At 36.9% G+C, this 20249-nt stretch overlaps 1 protein-coding gene across 8 annotated transcripts in view; it reads right to left on the minus strand.

Moving 5' to 3' along the window:
- The window catches only part of DLG2 (discs large MAGUK scaffold protein 2), a 1964578-nt gene that overhangs the window by 676726 nt on the left and 1267603 nt on the right, over nucleotides 1-20249 (minus strand). For all 8 annotated transcript variants that reach the window (XM_029956387.1, XM_029956381.1, XM_029956385.1 and 5 more), the window contains one exon: nucleotides 19420-19473. In XM_029956387.1, coding sequence (XP_029812247.1) covers nucleotides 19420-19473 — 54 coding nt within the window. The remainder of the gene's footprint in view (nucleotides 1-19419; nucleotides 19474-20249) is intronic.

The raw sequence follows: 20249 nt of genomic DNA on the forward strand, positions 1-20249 counted from the left end.
GGACATAAGAAGTCTAAAGTACATATTCTCTGAGGGAACACTTCTATGGCCTGGAGCATTTCACATCTTAGTTTCTGCTAAGGCTACAGGAAGACACAAGTGTCTGGCCAAGTGGTAATGGGAACTAAATACACACCTGGCATTTGTAAGTAACCCCTATTTTAAGCTCCTCTGAGGCAGTATAGAGTAGTGGTTTAGGGTGGTGCTTCTCCAATTTTGATATGCATTTAAATCATTTAGGGATCTGATTAAAATGCAGATTCATATTCAGTAGGGCTGGGGTGGGCTTGAGAGTCTGCATTTTTAACAAGCTACCTAGTGATATTGATTCTGCCAGTCTGAGGACTACATTTTTTTTTAAGTTTATCTATTTATTTATTTGAAAGAGAACCCCCGTGTGCTCAGGGGAAGGGGAGAGAGAGACTCTGCATTGCCAACACAGTGCCTGATGGAGGGCTTGATCTCATGAACTATGAGATTATGACCAGTGCCAAAGTCTGATGCTTAACCAACTGAGCCACCCAGGCACCCCTGAGGACTGCCCTTTTGAGGAGCAAGGGTATAGAGCATAGACCCTGCTTTGGTTTTAGTGCTGGCTCTTTATCTTAGAAACTACATGACTGTGGCCACATAAATTAACTGTTCTTTCTTCAAGTCAGGTGTTTTTTCTTTTTTTTAAATCTGTAAATGAGAATAAGATCAGTATCAAACTAAAATGGTTGATATGAGAACTCAATTAATTAATGCATATAAAACATTTAAAATGACATCCAATACTGAGCAAGCACCCAATATAATATTTTTATGAATAACTAAGGGTTTCTCATTATAAACATTTAGCCAGTCAACAGAGATGAACGTTCTACAAATTTTAATTGAGTTTAATTCACCACCATAATTTATTTTAAATAATTAATGTCAACAATCACATTAATCTCCATCCACATCCAAAGCTTGGCATGTTATAATTTTTCAAGTCACTGAACTTAAGAAAGCAGCTAATTAACAATTCTCTTGGTGGTAGCTATACTCAAAGGCATGGACTTGTCATGAGATAGCAACAAATTTCTTCATCTATTTTTTTCATGAGGAATACAACAAAAAATAAGAACAAAATATGTTTATAAATAACTTAAATGTATCCTGCTCATAGCCCCTCAGTATTACAGGTGGTTGGCTTCCTCCTCCTTTTGTATTAATCTCTTTCACAAGTATTGTTTGTTGTGTGTCCCCTTCATCATGAGTTTAAACTCTATGCTGCTATATCTCAGCATCTGGTTTGCAGCTTGCTATTTAATATAATATTAATAAAGAAATGTTTGTAAAAATATGAAATAAATGAATATGTACCTCAGTTATTCATTTACTCAAGAATGCAATAAGAGTCTCTGATTTTATTTTCTGGTCACTTTCTAGGTACTGGAGATTTAGCAATGAATAGGATATAGTATTTATGTTTAAGGAACTCATACTCTAGTTGGGAACAGATATGTGAGCAAAAAAATTAAATACAAGATCAATTCCAGATGGGTAAGGGCTGCATAATGAGAGCACTTATAGACTAGAAGTAGGACTGAAATAGAGCATTCCAATTACAGGAAAAATTCATGCAGTTTCCCAGAAGTGTGAAACAGTCAGACAAACTGTAAACTTTCAATAGAATGGATAATAATAAGGAGATGAATAGTCCTGGAAATTAACAGTAGAGACAAAGGCAAGGTACAGATCATAGAAGGTGACACAGAAGTCTTATATTCTATAGCATGTGGGAATCAGGATGATAACTTGAAAGATAAAAAATAAGATAAATAAATAAAAAATAGGGGCACCTGGGTGATTCGGTTAGTTAAGTATACAACCCTTGATTTCTGCTCAGGTCATAATTTCATGGTTTGTGGGATTGAGACCAACACTGGGCATTGTACTGACCACACGGAGCCTGCCGGGGATTCTCTCTCTCTCAATCTCTCTCCCTCTCTCAATCTCTGTCTCTGTCTCTCCCCCACTCACGCATACTCTCTTTCTCAACATAAATAAATATACATTTTAAAAAACCTAAAAGAATAAACCTCCCTATAAGGAATACTAATAATGCCACACAGAGAGTGATAGTAGCAGAGTCTGTGCTACTCCTTAGAAACTGTTGAATTGTTACCCAGTGAAAAAGTTAAATAACCTACCCTCTCTCAGATAAGGATAGCCACATGACCATTTTTAATCAATGAATAAATTGATTATTCTATATGTAATTTCTGGAAGTGTCCTTAAAAATAGGAAACACACTCTTCTTCATGTCCCTCCCTGGTGCGGCAGGGACAAATGTGAGGCAATGTTTGGAGCTACAGTCCCATTTGAACCATGAAGTGATTGACAAACAGAGACCCTTGGGTGACAATGCCAGAAGAGTTAAGACAGAACAACTTTAGATTTCTTAAACTATAAAGAACCATGCCTAGCTTTTGACTTCATTTATGCAAAAGAAAAATGATTTTCCTTATGATTTTGCTCCTCTTATTTTGGGATTGGTATGCAACTTTTCCCAATTCTCAGTATTCATGTACAGAAATATGGAGAGGCTTCAAGAAGAACGTGACATTCAAAGTAGTTACTGAATGAAAGGAAAGAGATCATAGGGAGAGAGGGCATCAATGAAAGACAAGCACGTGCATAAAAATCACCCAGAATATAGTATATTCAGGCCCTGGGAGAACTTCTGTGGAACCTCTGTAGGAACAGAGGGTATATTCTAGGAAAGGGCCGGGGAGGAAGAGAGGCAAAGGATGCCAGGCACCTGGAAAAAGCCTGAACTATCACACTACAAAGTTTAGATTTTGTGAAACAATTCAGAGCCATTAAATGTTTTTAGGTAGCTATACGACAGGAGTATAACTGGCTTTTAGAATAACTTAGAGAACTATGTAAACTCAAAGATAGAAAAGGCAAGAAAAAGAGAGACAAGTTCAGAGGCAACGTCAGGAATCCTGGAGACAAAGGAGGCAGGGCTTAAGGGCCTTGACAATAGGAACATGGGACAGAGAAAAGAGACATTTAGTAAACATCGTACATAAGAATTAGTAACCACATACATTCAGGGACATGAAGCAGAAGTCAGGATGTAGCAGAAGTAGAAATGCAACACGGCTTGGACAGTTGAGTTCATGGTGCCATTATTGACCAAGACAGGGAATGAAGGAAGAAGGAAGATAAATTTTAAAAAATGTGAATGGAATTCAGGCTTTGTGAAATAGAGGAAAGACAGAAAGAAAAAAATAGTAACACTGACAGATTTTTCATGTTTGAGTCTTTCTTATATTCAATTGCAACTTAAAATCACTTTCTCTAAGAAGCCTTCTCTAAATCCTCTTTCTAAAGAAGCCACTGCCCTCCCCACTCCCAAGAGCACTGTCCCAGCACTTTGCTGTGTTTTCTTCCAGAGCACTTATTAATTTATAACTTCCTTTTTGTTTACTGTGTACTTTGACTAGAATGCAAGCTCCATGAGAGTGAAAATTTTGTTTTCCTCTCATTAATTGAACTAAAGTGTGCCTGACACACATTGGGCACTCAAAAACTTTTGTTATATGAATGAATCACAGTACCTAATACCAGAATAGAACTCAGAGATCATGAATAAAAATAAAAAAGCAAAAATAAAAATAAAAATAAAAATAAATTAAAGAGACCAAAGCCATCACATAAGAGAGCTCCCTCAGTAATAGATGACAAGGAAGAAGAGTCCTGCCATGTCCATAAGACCTGTCACAAATGACACAGCCAGCTAGTTAGGAGGGGCCAGAAGATCTAAGTGAGGTCCAATATGTCATTTACTAATGATAGAATCTTCACAAATTTCATGATCTCAAAGCATCTTTCAGTTTCCTTACCTATAAAAAAGACTGCTTCCTTCAAAAATATTTTGAGAATTAAATGAAATAAGACACATGAAAGCATGTTGTTTGTCACTTTCATACAATCTGTCCCAAATCATTCATTCTCAGTTCCTACGTGTTATTTATTGCACACAATGGCATGACTAATGCCACTTCTAAGATCTCTTCCAAGTTTGGGTTTTAGCTTTAAATAGCAACATGTTGTATATACTTGCAAATTTCCCATTTACCACATTCTGGAACAACTTCCCTCTTTTTGTAGCTCTTTGACCTTTTATTAATGAGGTGTGTAACAATACTGTGTTTGACCTTAATTCCTCTAAGTGTCTTCTTCTTCAGTCTCTTAAGTGAGTAACTCAGCAAATTAAATTTTATTGCAACTACTGAGAGCCACGGTAGCATAACGCTGTTCTTACTAAATGTCCCTCACCACATGCTGTGTAACCTTGGACAAGTTAAGGTCTCATTGTTTGCCTTAGATTCCTCACCTGTAAAGCGGAGATAACAATATATTTCTTAAGGTTATTGTGAGGACAGCATGCATTAACATATGTAAAGAATTAATAGTGCCTAGCATATAATTCAACAATTATTAACTACTATTATTCTTATCATTTCCTAAACCATGTATGAAATTAGATCATTCTCTTATCAGAACCATGAACTATTTCCAGTTTTTTTTTTCCCATTTATCAAATAAGAAATTAAAGCTCTGCAAGTTTAAGCAACTTCAAGTTCACACATCTAGTGGAGTGGCAGTGCTGATATTAATTCAAGAGCCACTTTTGGACGCCAAGCCTATGCTCTTGGTCCTGCCAACATAATGCTTGATTTTGAAGAAGCCAGATCATCTTGTCATTAAAGCAGACATTTATTAAATCAAATTGCCATCAAATAAAATGGTATTAAATATACTTTTGACTGTGTGCTTTTTAAAGTAGAAGTAATAGGCATCTGGAGAAGGGGAGAGCTCAGTGAGATGAGTTGTCAGGGAAAGCTTCTGAAGGACTTGGATGGAGTTTAGATATTTGATTGTTTCTAATTACATTGAGCCTTAGGTTACTACAATGACCTACCTAAAGGTCAACCCCAAACCAGCTTTTGGCAGTCGTCTGGCCCGCAAATTTCTTTTCCCAATTTTGCTGGGGGCCTATAGGCACACTGATCAAGCACAGACCATGCCTCTCTTTTTAATTAACCCAATTACAACTCATGAATGGTGACATGTGTCAGCAGAACAACCCTTAGAGGGGCGTTTCATTAACTTGATCATGTCTAAACCTGTGGGCATGCATCTTGAATAGACAGCTTTGTTAAACCATGGCTGTGTCTGTTTCCAAGTTAACAGGGGCCAAGCTCAGTTTGTTACCTATAATGAGTCCACTAAACCAAACACTTTCATTGTAAGGTCTTTTCAGACTCACAATGGATTAGAAAGATTACATGCTTTAACATTAATGATGATTTATGACAGAGCCCACACAATGGTTAGTGGATTTTTTTCCTCCTCAAAATAATAAGCAGTGTAAGTGCTGGTGTCTAATTTTATAATTTCAGATCAAATAGATCAAACCCTCTTCATTTTATAGCTCTAAGTCAACAGTTCTCCAACTCTGCTGCACAAAATAATCATCTGTGGAAGTTTTAAATATACCAGTGTCTAAGCCCAGGCTACAGTCAGGGCTGCTAAGAAGGAATCTTTCTTCCTGGAGTCCAGGCATAGTAATTTGAAAACACACAAGAGAAAACAATGTGTAGCTAAGGCTGAGAACTACTGCATCAGGGTATCAGGAAAACTATTAGCAACATGTTAAAAAATAAATAAAAATTTCCCAAGATTGCCTTTAAAGAGATAGTGATTATGAAAGGCTATTGTTTGCTCTCAGCATTCTGTTCAACTTTTCTGACTTTATTGTTTTTCATGATTTTTCCTTCATATGATACCTCATTAGCTATTCTTTGAGTTTTATACTCCTGAATTTTCAAAATAATACACCTCTGGGCAAAACATCATTTGGATCACTTGGTTGAAATCAGGATAATCAAAATATATTGCTATTATAGCTGTTTGTGAAGCGGCAACTAAGTTTTTTCACTAAAGGAAAAGCTCATGAAAGTTCATTTTGCTATTCAAATATTCAATCAAAAATGGAATTTGAAAGTCACAAGTTAAGAAAAGCATTTCAGGGTTGAGATATGAAACACTAGAAAAAAGACACTAGGGGAAGCCAGCCATTGAAAGCCACATGGTAGAGAGCTCCCAGTATGAATCAGTGTGGGACAATGCCTCTTTGTCTTAGATCCTGTTGCTATAGACAAGGGAGACTGATTCACTGGGTCTTTTGAAAAAAAAAAAATCAAGAATTTTTTTTCTCAAAATGTTATTCATTTATGTATTTATTTAATTTTATTTGAGAGTGAGAAAGAGGGGCGGGGAGAAGGGCAGAGGGGGAGGGAGACAAAGAATCTTAAGCAGGCTCTATGCTTAATGTGTAGTCTGATGTGGGGCTCGATCCCACAACACTGAGCTGAAATCAAGAGTTAGATGCTCAACTGACTGAGTCACCTAGGTGCCCAAAAATGTGATTATTATTTTAAAGAAGGATTTCTTCTACAAAAAATCAGAGATCAGAGGTAATTGATTGCTATAAGCCAGGTTCTATATTAAGTGCTTAATATTCTATAATTTATTTAATACATGAACCCATGAGGTAGGTGATGTTATCCCATCTAATATGTGAGGAAACGGAGTCATAGAACTTTTAGGTAATTTGCCCAGTGTCACAGGACCAGTAGGTGGACAATGAAGAACATAAATTTATGACTTCCAGACAATAAGCCCAATTTCTACAGCCAATATCACGTACTTCTCAGAAAGGAAGATAATTAACCGCTAAGAGAAAGATAGTTTTTTTTTTTTGAGTCTGTTCTCCGAAGATGAACTCAAAAAGGATGAACAGAATGGAAAGAGACTTTGAATGACTTTGAATAATGAGGGGGTCACCAAAGGAAGGAGTCACTCTGGAATAGTCACAAAAGAGATAAGGAGTCTGTTCAAGTGTTCAGAGAATAAGTAGCTATAGTTATTCCTAAGAATACATGAAAATTATCAGTGTAGAAAGTCAATTTAAAAGCCAAACAAAATCTAACAAGGAAGAGACAAGATTATAAAATACTCTAAATGCCACATAAAATTCCTGTGGCCCTAGAAAAATTTTTTAGTATTTCTGTTTTTTTTTTAAAAAGTGTTTTGCTTCACTTCAATAATACTCTTATAATTGAGGGAAGATAACATGAAGATTTTACACCATTACTTTATATTACTCTACTCTCATTTTCTTTACTGGTTTTGCTTTTTCTAATTGATCACTCTTCTTTTTTCCTTCTGTTTGATCTCACCCAACTAATCATGATTTCCTTTATCATATATGCTGCCTACATTTTTTATCAAAGAAATGTGAGAAGAAAAAATTATTTTTTTAAAGTGAAAAATACTCACACATTTAATAGGCTCTCCAATTCAGTAGAGTCCTACAATATTTGGCACAAGGTAAGAAACAAGATTATAATGATCCATGAGAATTTATTCTTTGCAGAAGAGGAACTACATAGTGAGGCAAATAATTGGATTACCTTGATCTACAGATAGTTTTAAGACTAGAAGCACAAAAATTATCTTTTGCTTTGTAAACCTTTTTTAAAAGTATTATTATGGAAGTGTCATTAACATACAATGCTATATTCATTATAGGTGTAGAAGACAGTGATTCAACTATTTCATATGTTACTCAATACTCAGCATGATAAGTAAAGTCACCATCTGTTACCATACAATGTTATTATGGTATTTTTTAATATATTCCCTATGTTGTGCTTTTTATCTCCATGACATATATTATATATATATAAAATATACATAATTTTTTAACTAGAAATCTGTACCTTTTATATATAAACACACACATATACACACACACACACATGCACATGCATATTTTATAACTAGAAATCTGCACCTTTTAATCCCAATGACCTATTTTGTCCATTCCCTACCCTGCTACTCTTCTGGTAACCACTGGTTTGTTCTCTTTGTGACCCTATTTCTGTTTTTTTGTTTTTTTTTTAGTGGTGGTTTTGGGTTTTTTTTTAGATTCCACATATAATTGAAATCATATGGTAATTTTCTTTTTCCACCTGACTTTTTTCACTTAGCATACTACCTTCTAAGTTTGTTCATTTTGCTGTAAATGACAGTGTTTCTTTCTTTTTTATGGCTGAGTAATATTACAGTGTGTGTGTGTGCATATGTGTGCCTGTATACCACATATTTACCTATTCATCTGTCAATGGACATTTAGGTTGCTTCCATATCTTGGCTACTTTAAATAATGCTGCAACAAAAATAGGGGTATATACATCTTTTTGAATTAGTATTTTCATTTCATTTGGGTGAATATTCAGGATGAAATTACATGTAATAAGTATTACATGGATCTGTCTACCATTGCAGGTAAGTATGTTGTTTTTTTTTTAGGTAAGTTCTAATTCTTGGGATGTAAGGGGAAATCATGTTTTAAGGGAGAAATGATGTTCATCCCTCTGTATTTCTTTTAACCTGCTTCTTGACATTTCATCATGGTGACTATGCAACCAAGGGCAAAATCCAAGGGTGGTAGAGAAGATAAGGTTTTTGGGTCCCATGTTTATAAGGCCTTGTGGAGCAAAACAGACATCCCAGTTCTCGACCACCCATTTATGAACTGTTATATGGGAAATACATTTCTATCTTGCAAGAGCACTGCTATTTTGCTCTCTGTTTATCTAACTGACCATATATACTAAGTAATGTACCATGCAAGATACTATTACTCTACTCATAGATGAGGGATGAGGGTCAGAGAAGTTAATTTTCCAAGGTTACCCAACTAGTACATGGTAAAATCAAAAAAGACCAGAGTCCACCATCTTTTCACTATTGCAGGCAATATCCTGTGGGTTAAATACTATGGAATCAAGGAGGAGTGAGACATTAATTTTGCCTAGAGGAATTAATGAGGGCTTCCTGATGGAGGCAGAAGTTTACTGAAATCTTTTTGGTTGTGGCTAAAAAAAGTTTTTTCTTCTGGAACAGAATGAACAAAGACAAGGACATAAAGAAGTATATAAAAGATTCAGGAAAAGTTTGTAGATCACTGCTGTTAAGTGACCACTATTCTTCCTTAGCTTTATTTATTCCACATATATTTCAGTGACTCTACTACATAGGCAGACATAAACAAGGTCCTAGAGGTAAAATGGTAAAAAAAATAAAAAGATGTCTATAAATTCCCAAATATATGAGAAGATAGTATCACTGGCAATGCCTCCAGTATAAAGTCCAAATCTCTTATAAAGCAAACAAGGCCTCCATAGTCAGACTGAACTGCACCTTTCCAACCTCATATTCTGTTATTGCTGTGCTGCAGCTTCAGAGAACTCAGTGTATATGAGTTTCTAGGCCTCTGACCTTTGTATGTATTATTTCCTTTTCCTGGAATGCCTTTTCCCTTCTCTCCCTAAAAACATCTTACTTTTTCTTTAAGAGTCAGCTAAAATTCTACCTTTCTTTGACTTCCTCAAGGGGTTGGTTCTTTATACCATATTCTCTTCAAGCAATTTCTTCACATCTTCATTCACTTATTCATTCAGTCAGCCAACAAACTAGCCAAAATGTGCCAGGCTATGGAGGTAAGGAAATGGTAAAAACAGAGCAATTTTGCCCTGTGTTTTTGGAGTTTACATCCTAGAAAGAAATATCAGGCATTGAACAGTTACAGTGCAGTATGACAACTTCTTTGAAAGGGAAGAGTCTCAAGTGGAAGCATACAACAGAAACATCAGGACTGACCCAGGCTTCTAAGAAGAAGCATCATTTAAACTGAATCCTTTAGGATGCAAAGGAGTGAGTTAGGCAGAGAATGGCATGGGATAGTTTAACAGCATGAACCAGAATGAAGCATTGTCCACTAGATTCCATTAGGCAGTGATGCTTTTAAAAAGCATCCCAAGTGATTTAACACCACTACTACCACCAAGATTAAAAGCTGGCTAGTTGAATACAAATGTGTTACTACTTGTATGTGTCAGTTAATCCTTGTATTTTGTCTTTCCTTTATATAGTATTTCCTATCCCATCTTTCACCCCCCACTTCAGTCCATTATCCAGAAACTTCCTGGGATCCCCACTCTCATTTCTCAAACTTCAGCAAGTATAAGATTCACTGGGATGCTTGTGAAAACCTAGGTTTTTTGAGCCCCTCTTCTCAGAGATTTTGATTCTATAGATCTAGGATAGAGCTGGAGAATCTGCAATTCTAATAACCTGCTTGGTAAGATCTGATGCTACCAGTTCACAGACCACATCAGTAGCAGTTCTATAAAGAAATTATACAAATATTTCTCAGAATTATTTCCCCTTGCTCTTAAACCTGCTCTGCCAGGTTGAGCTCCTTGGAACAAAAGTGGCATTTATGCCCAGTTATATGGGGCATGTGCTTTCAGAGGGACCACACCCAGGAAGAAGAACCTGTGTGGTGACTCTCACCCAGCAATCACGTTCTCCACCTGAATGAGTTATATTTTCTTATTGCCCCCTGCTTACCAACAACTGTTATATTTTTTTCTCATTGTCACCTCCCCCACCAGCCTGTATAGAGGTTTCCCAATGGATGAGGAGCCACCAGTAGGGTTGCCAGCAAACTGCATTCTCTAAGGGCAGCCTAGGGAAAAGGATGGAAGTAGTTTCATGAATGGGTAAATAGGTCAGGTTATCTATTCATTTTGTGATTTTATAAGATTCATTTAAGTCTAAATAGGAGTCTTATAATTTCACAAAAAGAAAATGATGAGAGAATTGTTGAACTTTTAAGAAGGCTTTCAGCAATTGCTTGCACTTGCCCTGATGTGTGTCATGTATGAGAGTCTGGAGAGTTAATATGCTTTTAAGAGCCATGAGGATAGGCACCATGTCTTCCATATGAACATACCCCACAATTCTCTAGAAGAATTATAACTATTTAGAAAATTTGAAAATACTTAAGTCTAAAAAGGAGGAAATGAAACCAACTCACAAAAGCTGAGAGGATAATTTTGATGATTAATTAGGTAATACACATAAAGCACTTAGACTATAGTGGTTCCTTGATAAACACTAGTTCCCTCTTCTATTTATTTTTTATTACTATCTAGGACAGCTTTGTTCCATAGAACTCTCTGGGATGATGGACACATTCTATATCTGCACTGGGGAATATACATTAACCACTAACCTCAGTGGCTACTGAACACTTGAAATGTAGCTAGTACAACTGGGAAACTGACTTTTTAATTTTACATTATTTTAATTAACTGTAAATAATGACATGAGGCTTGTAGCTGTTGTCTTGGAGAACGCAGATTTAGAAGCAAGTACAACATAGTAGTTGGTAATTAAGCCCATAGACTTGTTGAACTGAATTGAATTGATTCTTTTTTCATACAGGTACGCATATGTTTAAGGTGAAGAGTGAAAAGGGCAGCTGCCCCAAAGGCAGGCCGAAAGCTGCAGTTAAAGAACAAAGACAGCAAGATCCAAGCCAAAAAAAAGTTTTGGTCATATTGACCAAATGCTTCTCCAACTTTAATATGCATACAAATCACTGGGGTTCTTGTTAAAAACACAGATTCTGATTTAGTAGAACTTGAATGAGACCCTAGATTCTATGCTCACAAGGTCCCAGGTAATAATGTTGCTAGGCAAGGAGCCCATTTCAAGAAGCAAACAACTAGACATAGGTAGGCTGATGGACCAGCATAACCGCTATTGGATCTACCTCTGAACGAGCTATGGCATCTACATTCTTGACTCAGTTCTTCTAGCTCAATTAAAGGAATGTTCCATTTTATTAAAGGCACACTATCCCACTCAGTCTCATGATGAACATTATGAACACCATCTATATACTGGGAAGAGTACCCATAACAACCCCTGCAGGGCAAATATTATTATTCCCATTACAAATAATACATTTACAAATAATTTGACTTAATCAAAACTCATGCGAGTATTAATGGTCAGAGTGAACCCAAGTTGCTCCGGAATCCAAATCCTAGCCTTTCTCATTATACAATCTTGTTACTCAAAGTGTGTACAAGTGAATATCATCCTCACCTGGAGGCTTATTAGCAACACAGACTCTCAGGCCTCATCCCAGACCTACTCAATCAGAATCTGCATTTTAAGATCTCCAGGTTATTCTTCTTATGCACATTAATATTTGAAAAGCACTATTATTTTCCATCTCTACCTTTATAGATCAAAGTAACAAGTACAAAGGTAAGGGGGTCTGTTGATTGTGGCAGTGGAGAAATGGATTTAGACTGGCTAGGTCTGACCTTGACTCTAGAACAAGTATTTTTATAAGAAATTATTATTATTTATTTTGGGGAGAGCATAAGCAGGGGAGAAGCAGAAACGGGGGGACAAAGGATCCAAAGCAAGCTCTCTGATGACAGGCTAACAGTAGGGAGCCCAGTGTGGGGATCAAACTCACAAATCTCAAGATCAGGACCTGAACCCAAGTCAGGTGCTCAACCACTGAGCCACTCAGGTGCCCCTAGAATAAATATTGATAGTTTTGTGTCTCTTGTTAAATTCTTATTGTCTCATGGACACAGTTTAAGTCAAAATTAAGCCATTTTCTGGGAGGTAAGGATTTTTTAGTTTTTTTTTTTTAAGTTTGTAGATAATACTACATTCTCAACAGATAAAAACATTGACAATACAATTTTAATAGTGTTCAAGGGGGAAAAAAAGAAACAAACGTGTTTTCTGAAAGATAAATGTGCTAAAATCAGCAAAGTCTTCTAAAATAACGTTATTAATCACTACCATGATGGTTCAAAGAAAAAAGCAAAATTCTGCTTCCTCTGCCTTCATGGGTAATTCTGGAAAAGTATCCAATTAAGAGTGAATAGCAGCCTGAATCACAAGGGTCTGTTATTGTACAAAGTGACTCGGAGGAATTCACTGTCCTGCTCTGTGACCAAGTGCTCGGTCATCCCCCTTCTGCAACATAGGAACTTCCTCCTCTGAGAGCTCTTGCTCTAAGCTTCCTGCTGCTGGAATCAATCAGAAATGCCACATAAACCTTGCTTACAAACACCTCTTCATTTCAAGCCCAGTCTTTGGCTCCTGAATGAATCTCACTGCTAATCTGATTATTTCTCTACATCCCTGAACCCAAGTCAGCCTTTATCTTCTCTCCTCCACTCTTCTCAACACCCTTTACTACACTGCCAGCTTTTCCTCAAGCCATTTTATTCCCTTGAGAGCACTTGCTGGTTATGTGTCCCAGAAGCATAGCTGTGTCTTCATGCAATGACCTCCATGTTTAAAGTTCTCTGCAAAAATCTCACTGTAATGCTGTAAGGATATTTTGATTGTTCTCAAATAACTTGTACATAATTGATCTTGGAAGTCAAATACAGTGGGTGATACTGATGAGACAGCATAAGGCAACTGATATCTGTCAAGCCCCTCCCCTCTCCAGGTGGGATACCTGTGACATTCCTCAAGCACTCCTGGCTGCTGAAGAACAAGGGGAACGGGAAGACAAATGGTTAACTGATAGAGATCACAGTCATGCAGGACAGGTGTCTCTATCAGTTTACAAATGTCTTAGTAAATTACAAGAAAAAGACAATCTTATCAATAGCCTAACCTTCAGAAAGCTGTAGACTCAGTTTCCTGGAGCCCTAGCATCACCCTCCCCTCCCTGGTGACCTAGGGAACAAAGGCAAGATGAAAATATCAATAAAATTAAATTTCTTTTTTTAATATATATTTTCCTTTTTTTAATGCTTCTTTATTTTTGAGGGGGAGAGTGAGTGAGTGAGCCGGGGAGGGCTCGAGAGAGAGGAAGATGGAGGATCTGAAGCAGACTCCACTTAGCAGAGAGCCCATTACAGGGCTTGAACTTAAGAACCGGGAGATCATAAGCATTGGGAGCTGAAGTCCAACACTTAACCAACTAAGCCACCCAGGTGCCCCCAGATTAAATTTTCTTATAACCTGAAGCCCATTGACAACTATTTGAGATAGGCAGAGTAAAACATTCCTCCAATAAACTTTTCTTGACTTACTGTTAATGCCTTATTAGAGGGAAAACAACCTTAGCTTGACAATAGCAAAGCCTCTGGTTTCCTCTGAGTCCTCTTTAGCACATGAAAGTCCTTTTTGGAAACTTCTTTTTTTGCCTTTATCTCCCTCAACTACATGGTATATAATCAGTTGTTCATCAACCCCGGGGGCAGCTCTTTCTGCCCCTGGGTTCTGTCCCCTTGCTTTAATAAAATCACCATTTTTCACCAAAGAAGTCTCAAGAATTCTTACTTAGCCAGTGGCTCTGGAATGCCACCACTTCAAAATGCATCAATACTATTATGGACCTTCTCATATTTTTTTGTAACTTAATCCATCTTTCTTCTTTCCTCTCCTCTACTTCTCTCATTCCCTCACTTTCTTGGGATGTTTTCCAAGCCACAGTCCTGAAATTTCTGGAACAAATTCCCTTGTCCCCATTATTATTTCTACCTCTGGAAACAAAGTTTCAGACAACAAAGTGTCTCAAAGAAAACTAAGGTCATTGTACAGTCAATACTTGCTAGATGTTCTCTTATTTCTCCATAGTTTCCTTTAAACATCCTTAATAATCTAGACACTCACTTCCCACATCAGTTGATCTAGGTCCCTTTGAGACTATAATTATTTATTATCATTGACCTACTAATATTTTAAAAGTGTAAGTTTCCTTCTTTCCTACCTGTTTTTCTTACAAAGGACTTATGCAAATTCTTAGCCCTTTTATTTAAGACTTTGGTATGGTAAATTCATTTCTTGTTTAGCAAATACTCACACTTTCTTCTACTTTGAGCTTGGTAATATGACTTGCTTTGGCAACTGGGGTGTTAGTAGATGCATGTGAAGACAGCCTTTAACTGAGTTTGTGTACTGGGCTCGTCCTCTTGTGCTTTGGACATTACAATGAAAATAACATACTTTGGGTAGTACTGTCCCAACCTGTGGGCCCCAGAGTCAAACAAGCGAAGCCAACCTGGTAATCTACAGTCTCCAGCAGCTGGCCCAGCCAACCAGCACACACTTATGGGAAGAATAAATGCCTATTGTTCTATGCCACTGATTATGTCGTTATTGGTTGCACACCAAAAACTGTTAGGTAGGGTAAAAGTAAATGATAGACCAAACTCTTCCATTTCCAAGTTGAGCTAGAATGTCGGTATCTGTAAAATGAGAGGTTTGCATTCATTGGATCCTAAGTCACTTAACAAATTTAAAACTCATGATTCTTGAGTATACTATTCATTACAGTATATTTCCAGAAAGCAAATCAAAACATAACCACTACAAAATAAACTGTAAAGAAGGATGGAGAAAAAGGCATCCTAGAGTCTCTCTGATTAGTTTTATTTTTTCTAAATCAGAAAGAATGGGGTTTGTTTGGATGGTGTTCAGTGTATGACTCTGTCCAGTCTACTAAAGGGCAGAAGTATGATAAGAGAGGAGGGAGGCTTCCATGTCAGTTGGTTGCAGATTACTGAGAGGGTAACATGGTATCTTTTCACTAAGTCAGCCTTCAGGGATATGGACTTACAGATCATATGCAGGCTCTACTCACTGTGAACTCTCTAAGAACACAGTATATTCCTCAACTGCCACAAGACAATAATTTAACATAAAGTGGGGATGAATAACAAGAGTGAGTGAAAAATGTAAACTATAGAGTGTTGAAATGGCATTTTGCTTTTCCTCTTTGCTTTTACTTGAGTGATTTTAACCCTCATATAGAGGATTCCTGCTTTGCAGGAGAGGTGGGATTATACCACATGTAATGTCATACTCAACCTTAAAATATCATGACATCATGAAAGAAGGAGTTTATTTGAAGTCTTTGTGCATAAGAACCTCAGGGACACCCCGCACTCCAATTTGTTAATGGTAGATACTATGGAGCTCGAATAACCCCCAACTTCCTGTCTAAATAAAGGCAGAAATCTTTTTAAATATTTTTGTGCCTTATTAGACACTTAATTTAAAAATTTCCTTTGACCACAGATTTCCTCTAGTTATTCAATTGCTGTTTATATGCATGCCAAAGAATCATTTCCACAAGGACAATATATATATCTAAAATCAAACTTGCTCACTGGCAAAATTAATATTGTAATGAAATTATCTGTGAGGACAATAATACATGTTAAAAATTGTCATTTAAATAATATTTTTGAATAAGGAAATGCTCTTATGCAACATGACTGAAATGCTCTGGGGAGCTCTGAGATCGGTTTTTCATTAAATAGGCCTGAAATTATGTGAACAAGTAGAACATGAGAAAGAAAAGAGAAAAACAAAGTATAGAACACTGGGGAATGAGAAAATAGACTGCAAACGGAACAGTGATTTGTTCAAGGTTACCCAGTGAGTCAGGAACAAAGAAAAGAGTTGGACCTGTGCCAAGAGTCAAAGTATATCTATATTAATGGCTGTGCGCTATATCTGCCATTTTCAATAGATGATGTATTCATGTTTATATGGGAGAAGATAGACATATTTACCATCCTTTCAGGGTCTAGCATGTGTTACTACATGAGTTTTTATTACTTCAATAAAAAGATAAATAAACACCTATGAGCCAGAAGCTAACAAAGCATCATTTCAGGGTGCCTGGGAGGCTCAGTCTGTTAAGTGTCTGACTCTTGATTTCAACACAGGTCATTCTTATGGTTTGTGAGACAGAGTCCTAAGTCTGGCTCAGTGCTGACAGTGTGAAGCCTGCTTGGGATTCTCTCTCTCCCTCCTTCTTTCTCTGCTTCTCTCTTGCTCTCTCTCTCTCTCTTTCTTTCTCTCTCTCAAAATAAACAAAAAAGCTTTTTTTTTAAAGCATGATTTTTACACACACATCCTTTCATCCTCACAACCTCCTCTGGGGTAGGTATTATAATTCCTGTCTTAAAGATTAATTTAGATCCAAACAAATTAAATGAGTTGCTGAAGAACACATTGCCATAAAACACATTGGGGCATTTTCCCCACACCAAATTGCTCAGCAATCCTCTCTAAAGATCCAACTTAAGAAAGCTCAAAGATGTTTTGCATTAAGTACAAAAAAGTTGAAGGTTAAAAAAAAAAGGCCCTTTGAAGAGCAAGTCACATACAAACTTGATATTTAGGGAATAGAAGGCAATTTGATTAATTTGTTATACGTAATTGATTTTATTAGCTAATTTGCTGGGATATCAATCAAATATATCTGCACAAAATCTTTAAATTCTATTGATAAATCATTTGTACATGAGGGCATTTCACAATTCAAGCATGAAAATCCTAATAGAAGACTTTGAAATAATACAGATCTACCACAGGAAAGCAGTCCTACTTATAAAAACACGTCTCTGTGTCCCATGTCTACTTCAAAGCACTGTTGATCTGCTTTGCCAATGGATATAGCAAAGATTTTTTTCTAGAGTAAGAACACAAAATTCCTTAAAATATACATGGATCTCTGCCCCAAAGGTATTGGGGCCTCTCTAACTAGTTGTCTTCCACTCAAAGCCACATGAAGCAGAGGAGAAGGCAATGTTTTTCCTAAGATGAGAGAAAACAAGGAAGGAAAGGAGGGAGTATAAGAGGCTACATGATAGGAGTTAAGTGAGATCTCAAACTCTTAAGCAGTCTATCTACATTTATTCTTGGCTGTGGCCCTAACAGCGCAACGTTGAAAAAGTTACTTAATCTCTTTGTGATTCAGTTTTCTTGTCTGTAATATAAACAAATTAACGAAACTTATAGGATTGTTTTAAGGATTGAGTTAATATTTGTTAAGTACTTAGTGTCAGTGTACAGTAATCCTAATAAAAATGTTTGATTAATGAAGGAAGATGGGGGGAGTGAAGGACAGAAGAGTGGACACTATGTGTCTTTAATGTATTGATTTGATTCCCTCTAACAGAGATCTTTTCTTTCCTGAACTGGGGCCCCTGACTCCTACCACTCAACTTTTAACCCCATTTCTTGTCTGACCCCAAATGACTCTTGTTCTAAAAGATTTAAGAAGCCCTAGCTCAGTACTTCAGGTGAGTCAGCACTAAGTAAAGCTTGCTGTTATTCTTATCCTGACCCTGTGTCCCAGTTTCAGTCACTTGTTCCTGTAATCAAATCCCAACCTTGTACTCCAGTTCTAGCATTCTGCTCCCCTGTGGCAGAGTCCTGCCTTGGAGGACTCCAGTTCCTTCGAGGCAGAAGCCTCCCAAAAGGCAGCCTCTTGAATACTGGCACACAGTTCATGAACTTCAGAAAATCAGTTGTCTATATTTAAAAGTTTCAAAATTTTACATAAAAATTCAAATTTCCAGCTTCTCTAGAAAAGTTAGATGATTTGGCAGCACTTGGTCCCCATTTCTCTTTGGTACCAATCCACTAAAGACAAGTGTCAGCTCCCCCTTTGGACTGCCATGTGCCCTCTGTCCCCGTGCCTTTTGCTCCATTTATTTCTGGGAGTTACTCTGTCTGTGTAGGCATTTGAGGTTGGGGTCCAAGATTCAGAATAGCTGATACTTACCATGAATTTACATTGTGCCAGGTAATCTTTTAAGTGCTTTTTGAGTTTTATTCATTTAATCAAAGACCAGGAATCTGTTTGTTCTTATCCATTCTCCCCGAGGTCATTCTCCTGGTTTCACATCCTCTGTCTGCACACACATGCCTGTGTCTGTCCCATCTTCCCAAATCACTACTGTCTATCCATTAGCCGGGGTCACTCCCAAAGCCTTGTCGCACCTCCAAAATGTCAACCACTCACCCACATTGTGGCCTGCTGCCACCCTCCAATCTCCCCTGCCCAGCCAAACTTTGTTGTCAATAATTTTGGCCATTATAGTGGTTGTACTTCAGGTACAAAATCCCAGGTTTTACCAATCCTTCTGATTCTAGTATCTATCTTATGCTGCAGGCTTTCATAAAACCATGCATGTCATTATATATAGAGTCACACCCTTACAAAAATTTGTTCCAACTCTTCTTAGAAGCCCAGGAAAATCCATCAAATGTTTGACTTACTGATGTTCTAGGTGCTACTACAGAAATTGACTTGATTATTCCTTTACTAAGAAACTGAAAGAAGTTTACATCTCTTCTATAGACAATTCAATATCTTTTCAGAGAACCAGCCAGAAAACTAACATTATTTGCACATAATGGGCTTTTTTTTCTCATGATAGGCCTTTATGTTTTGCAAAACAATGAATGGAAGAAAAAACTTTTTGCATAACTAAGCTGAGATTTAGCAAATATCAAAACAAAACTCACAAAACTCTTTCTACACATTTCATAAGATTATCTGGATTGGGTAGAATTGAATATGTATTGAATTTTAAATTTAGCTGATTAAATTCTAACATAAGTTTTAAAGAAAGTCTTAATAAAAATGTTACTTACATAAGGAATCGTGTCCAAAGTATCTGTGTTGACAATTATAGGAGCAGGGCTGGCCTAAAAAAGAGAAACAAGAAAAAACCAACAATTTAAATAACAAGTAGTCTATTCTGAGATAGGCTCTGTTAAACGTTTTTAACAGAGTTCAACAGTATTTCTTGAGAACCTGTTCAGGCACTATGTCATTGTTTCAGGGGAGAAATGAAATGCCTTGGAGTTCCCTGAAACCACTTCCTTCAAGTATTTGTTTGCTACATTGACTACGTAATGAAATGAAGTAAGCAGTTGAATTTACACTCATTTTCTCCTTAATTCTACCCAACAGTAGGAGGTGAGGATTTGAGCTGTGTACGAGGTAAGAATTTCTAATAAGTTAGGTGAGAGTTAAAAATGTATCGCATTTCATTTTTTAAATTATTTTAATGTTTTATTTATTTTTGATACAGAGAGATATAGTGCATGAGAGGGGGAGGGGCAGAGTGAGAGGGAGATACAGAATCCGAAGCAGGCTCCAGACTCTGAGCTGTCAGCACAAAGCCTGACGTGGGGCTCGAACCCATGAACGTGAGATCATGACCTGAGCCAAAGTCAGACGCTTAACTGACTGAGCCACCCAAGTGCCCCTAGCATTTCTTTATAAAATGGGTGTACAAAGTAAACTTAATTGTTCTTTCATGGAAGCAAAATTTAACCTAAAGCAATATTTGTAACTCTCTTCTTTAACTGCCTTTTGAGAATATGTTGAAATAAAAAGATTCACTCACTGACATTTTATATATGTTTACCTATTATGTATTCTGTACCATATCTTTCATCATTTGTGCTTTTCTGAT

This window comes from Suricata suricatta, chromosome 11, assembly GCF_006229205.1.
Source record: "Suricata suricatta isolate VVHF042 chromosome 11, meerkat_22Aug2017_6uvM2_HiC, whole genome shotgun sequence".
Taxonomy (NCBI): domain Eukaryota; kingdom Metazoa; phylum Chordata; class Mammalia; order Carnivora; family Herpestidae; genus Suricata; species Suricata suricatta.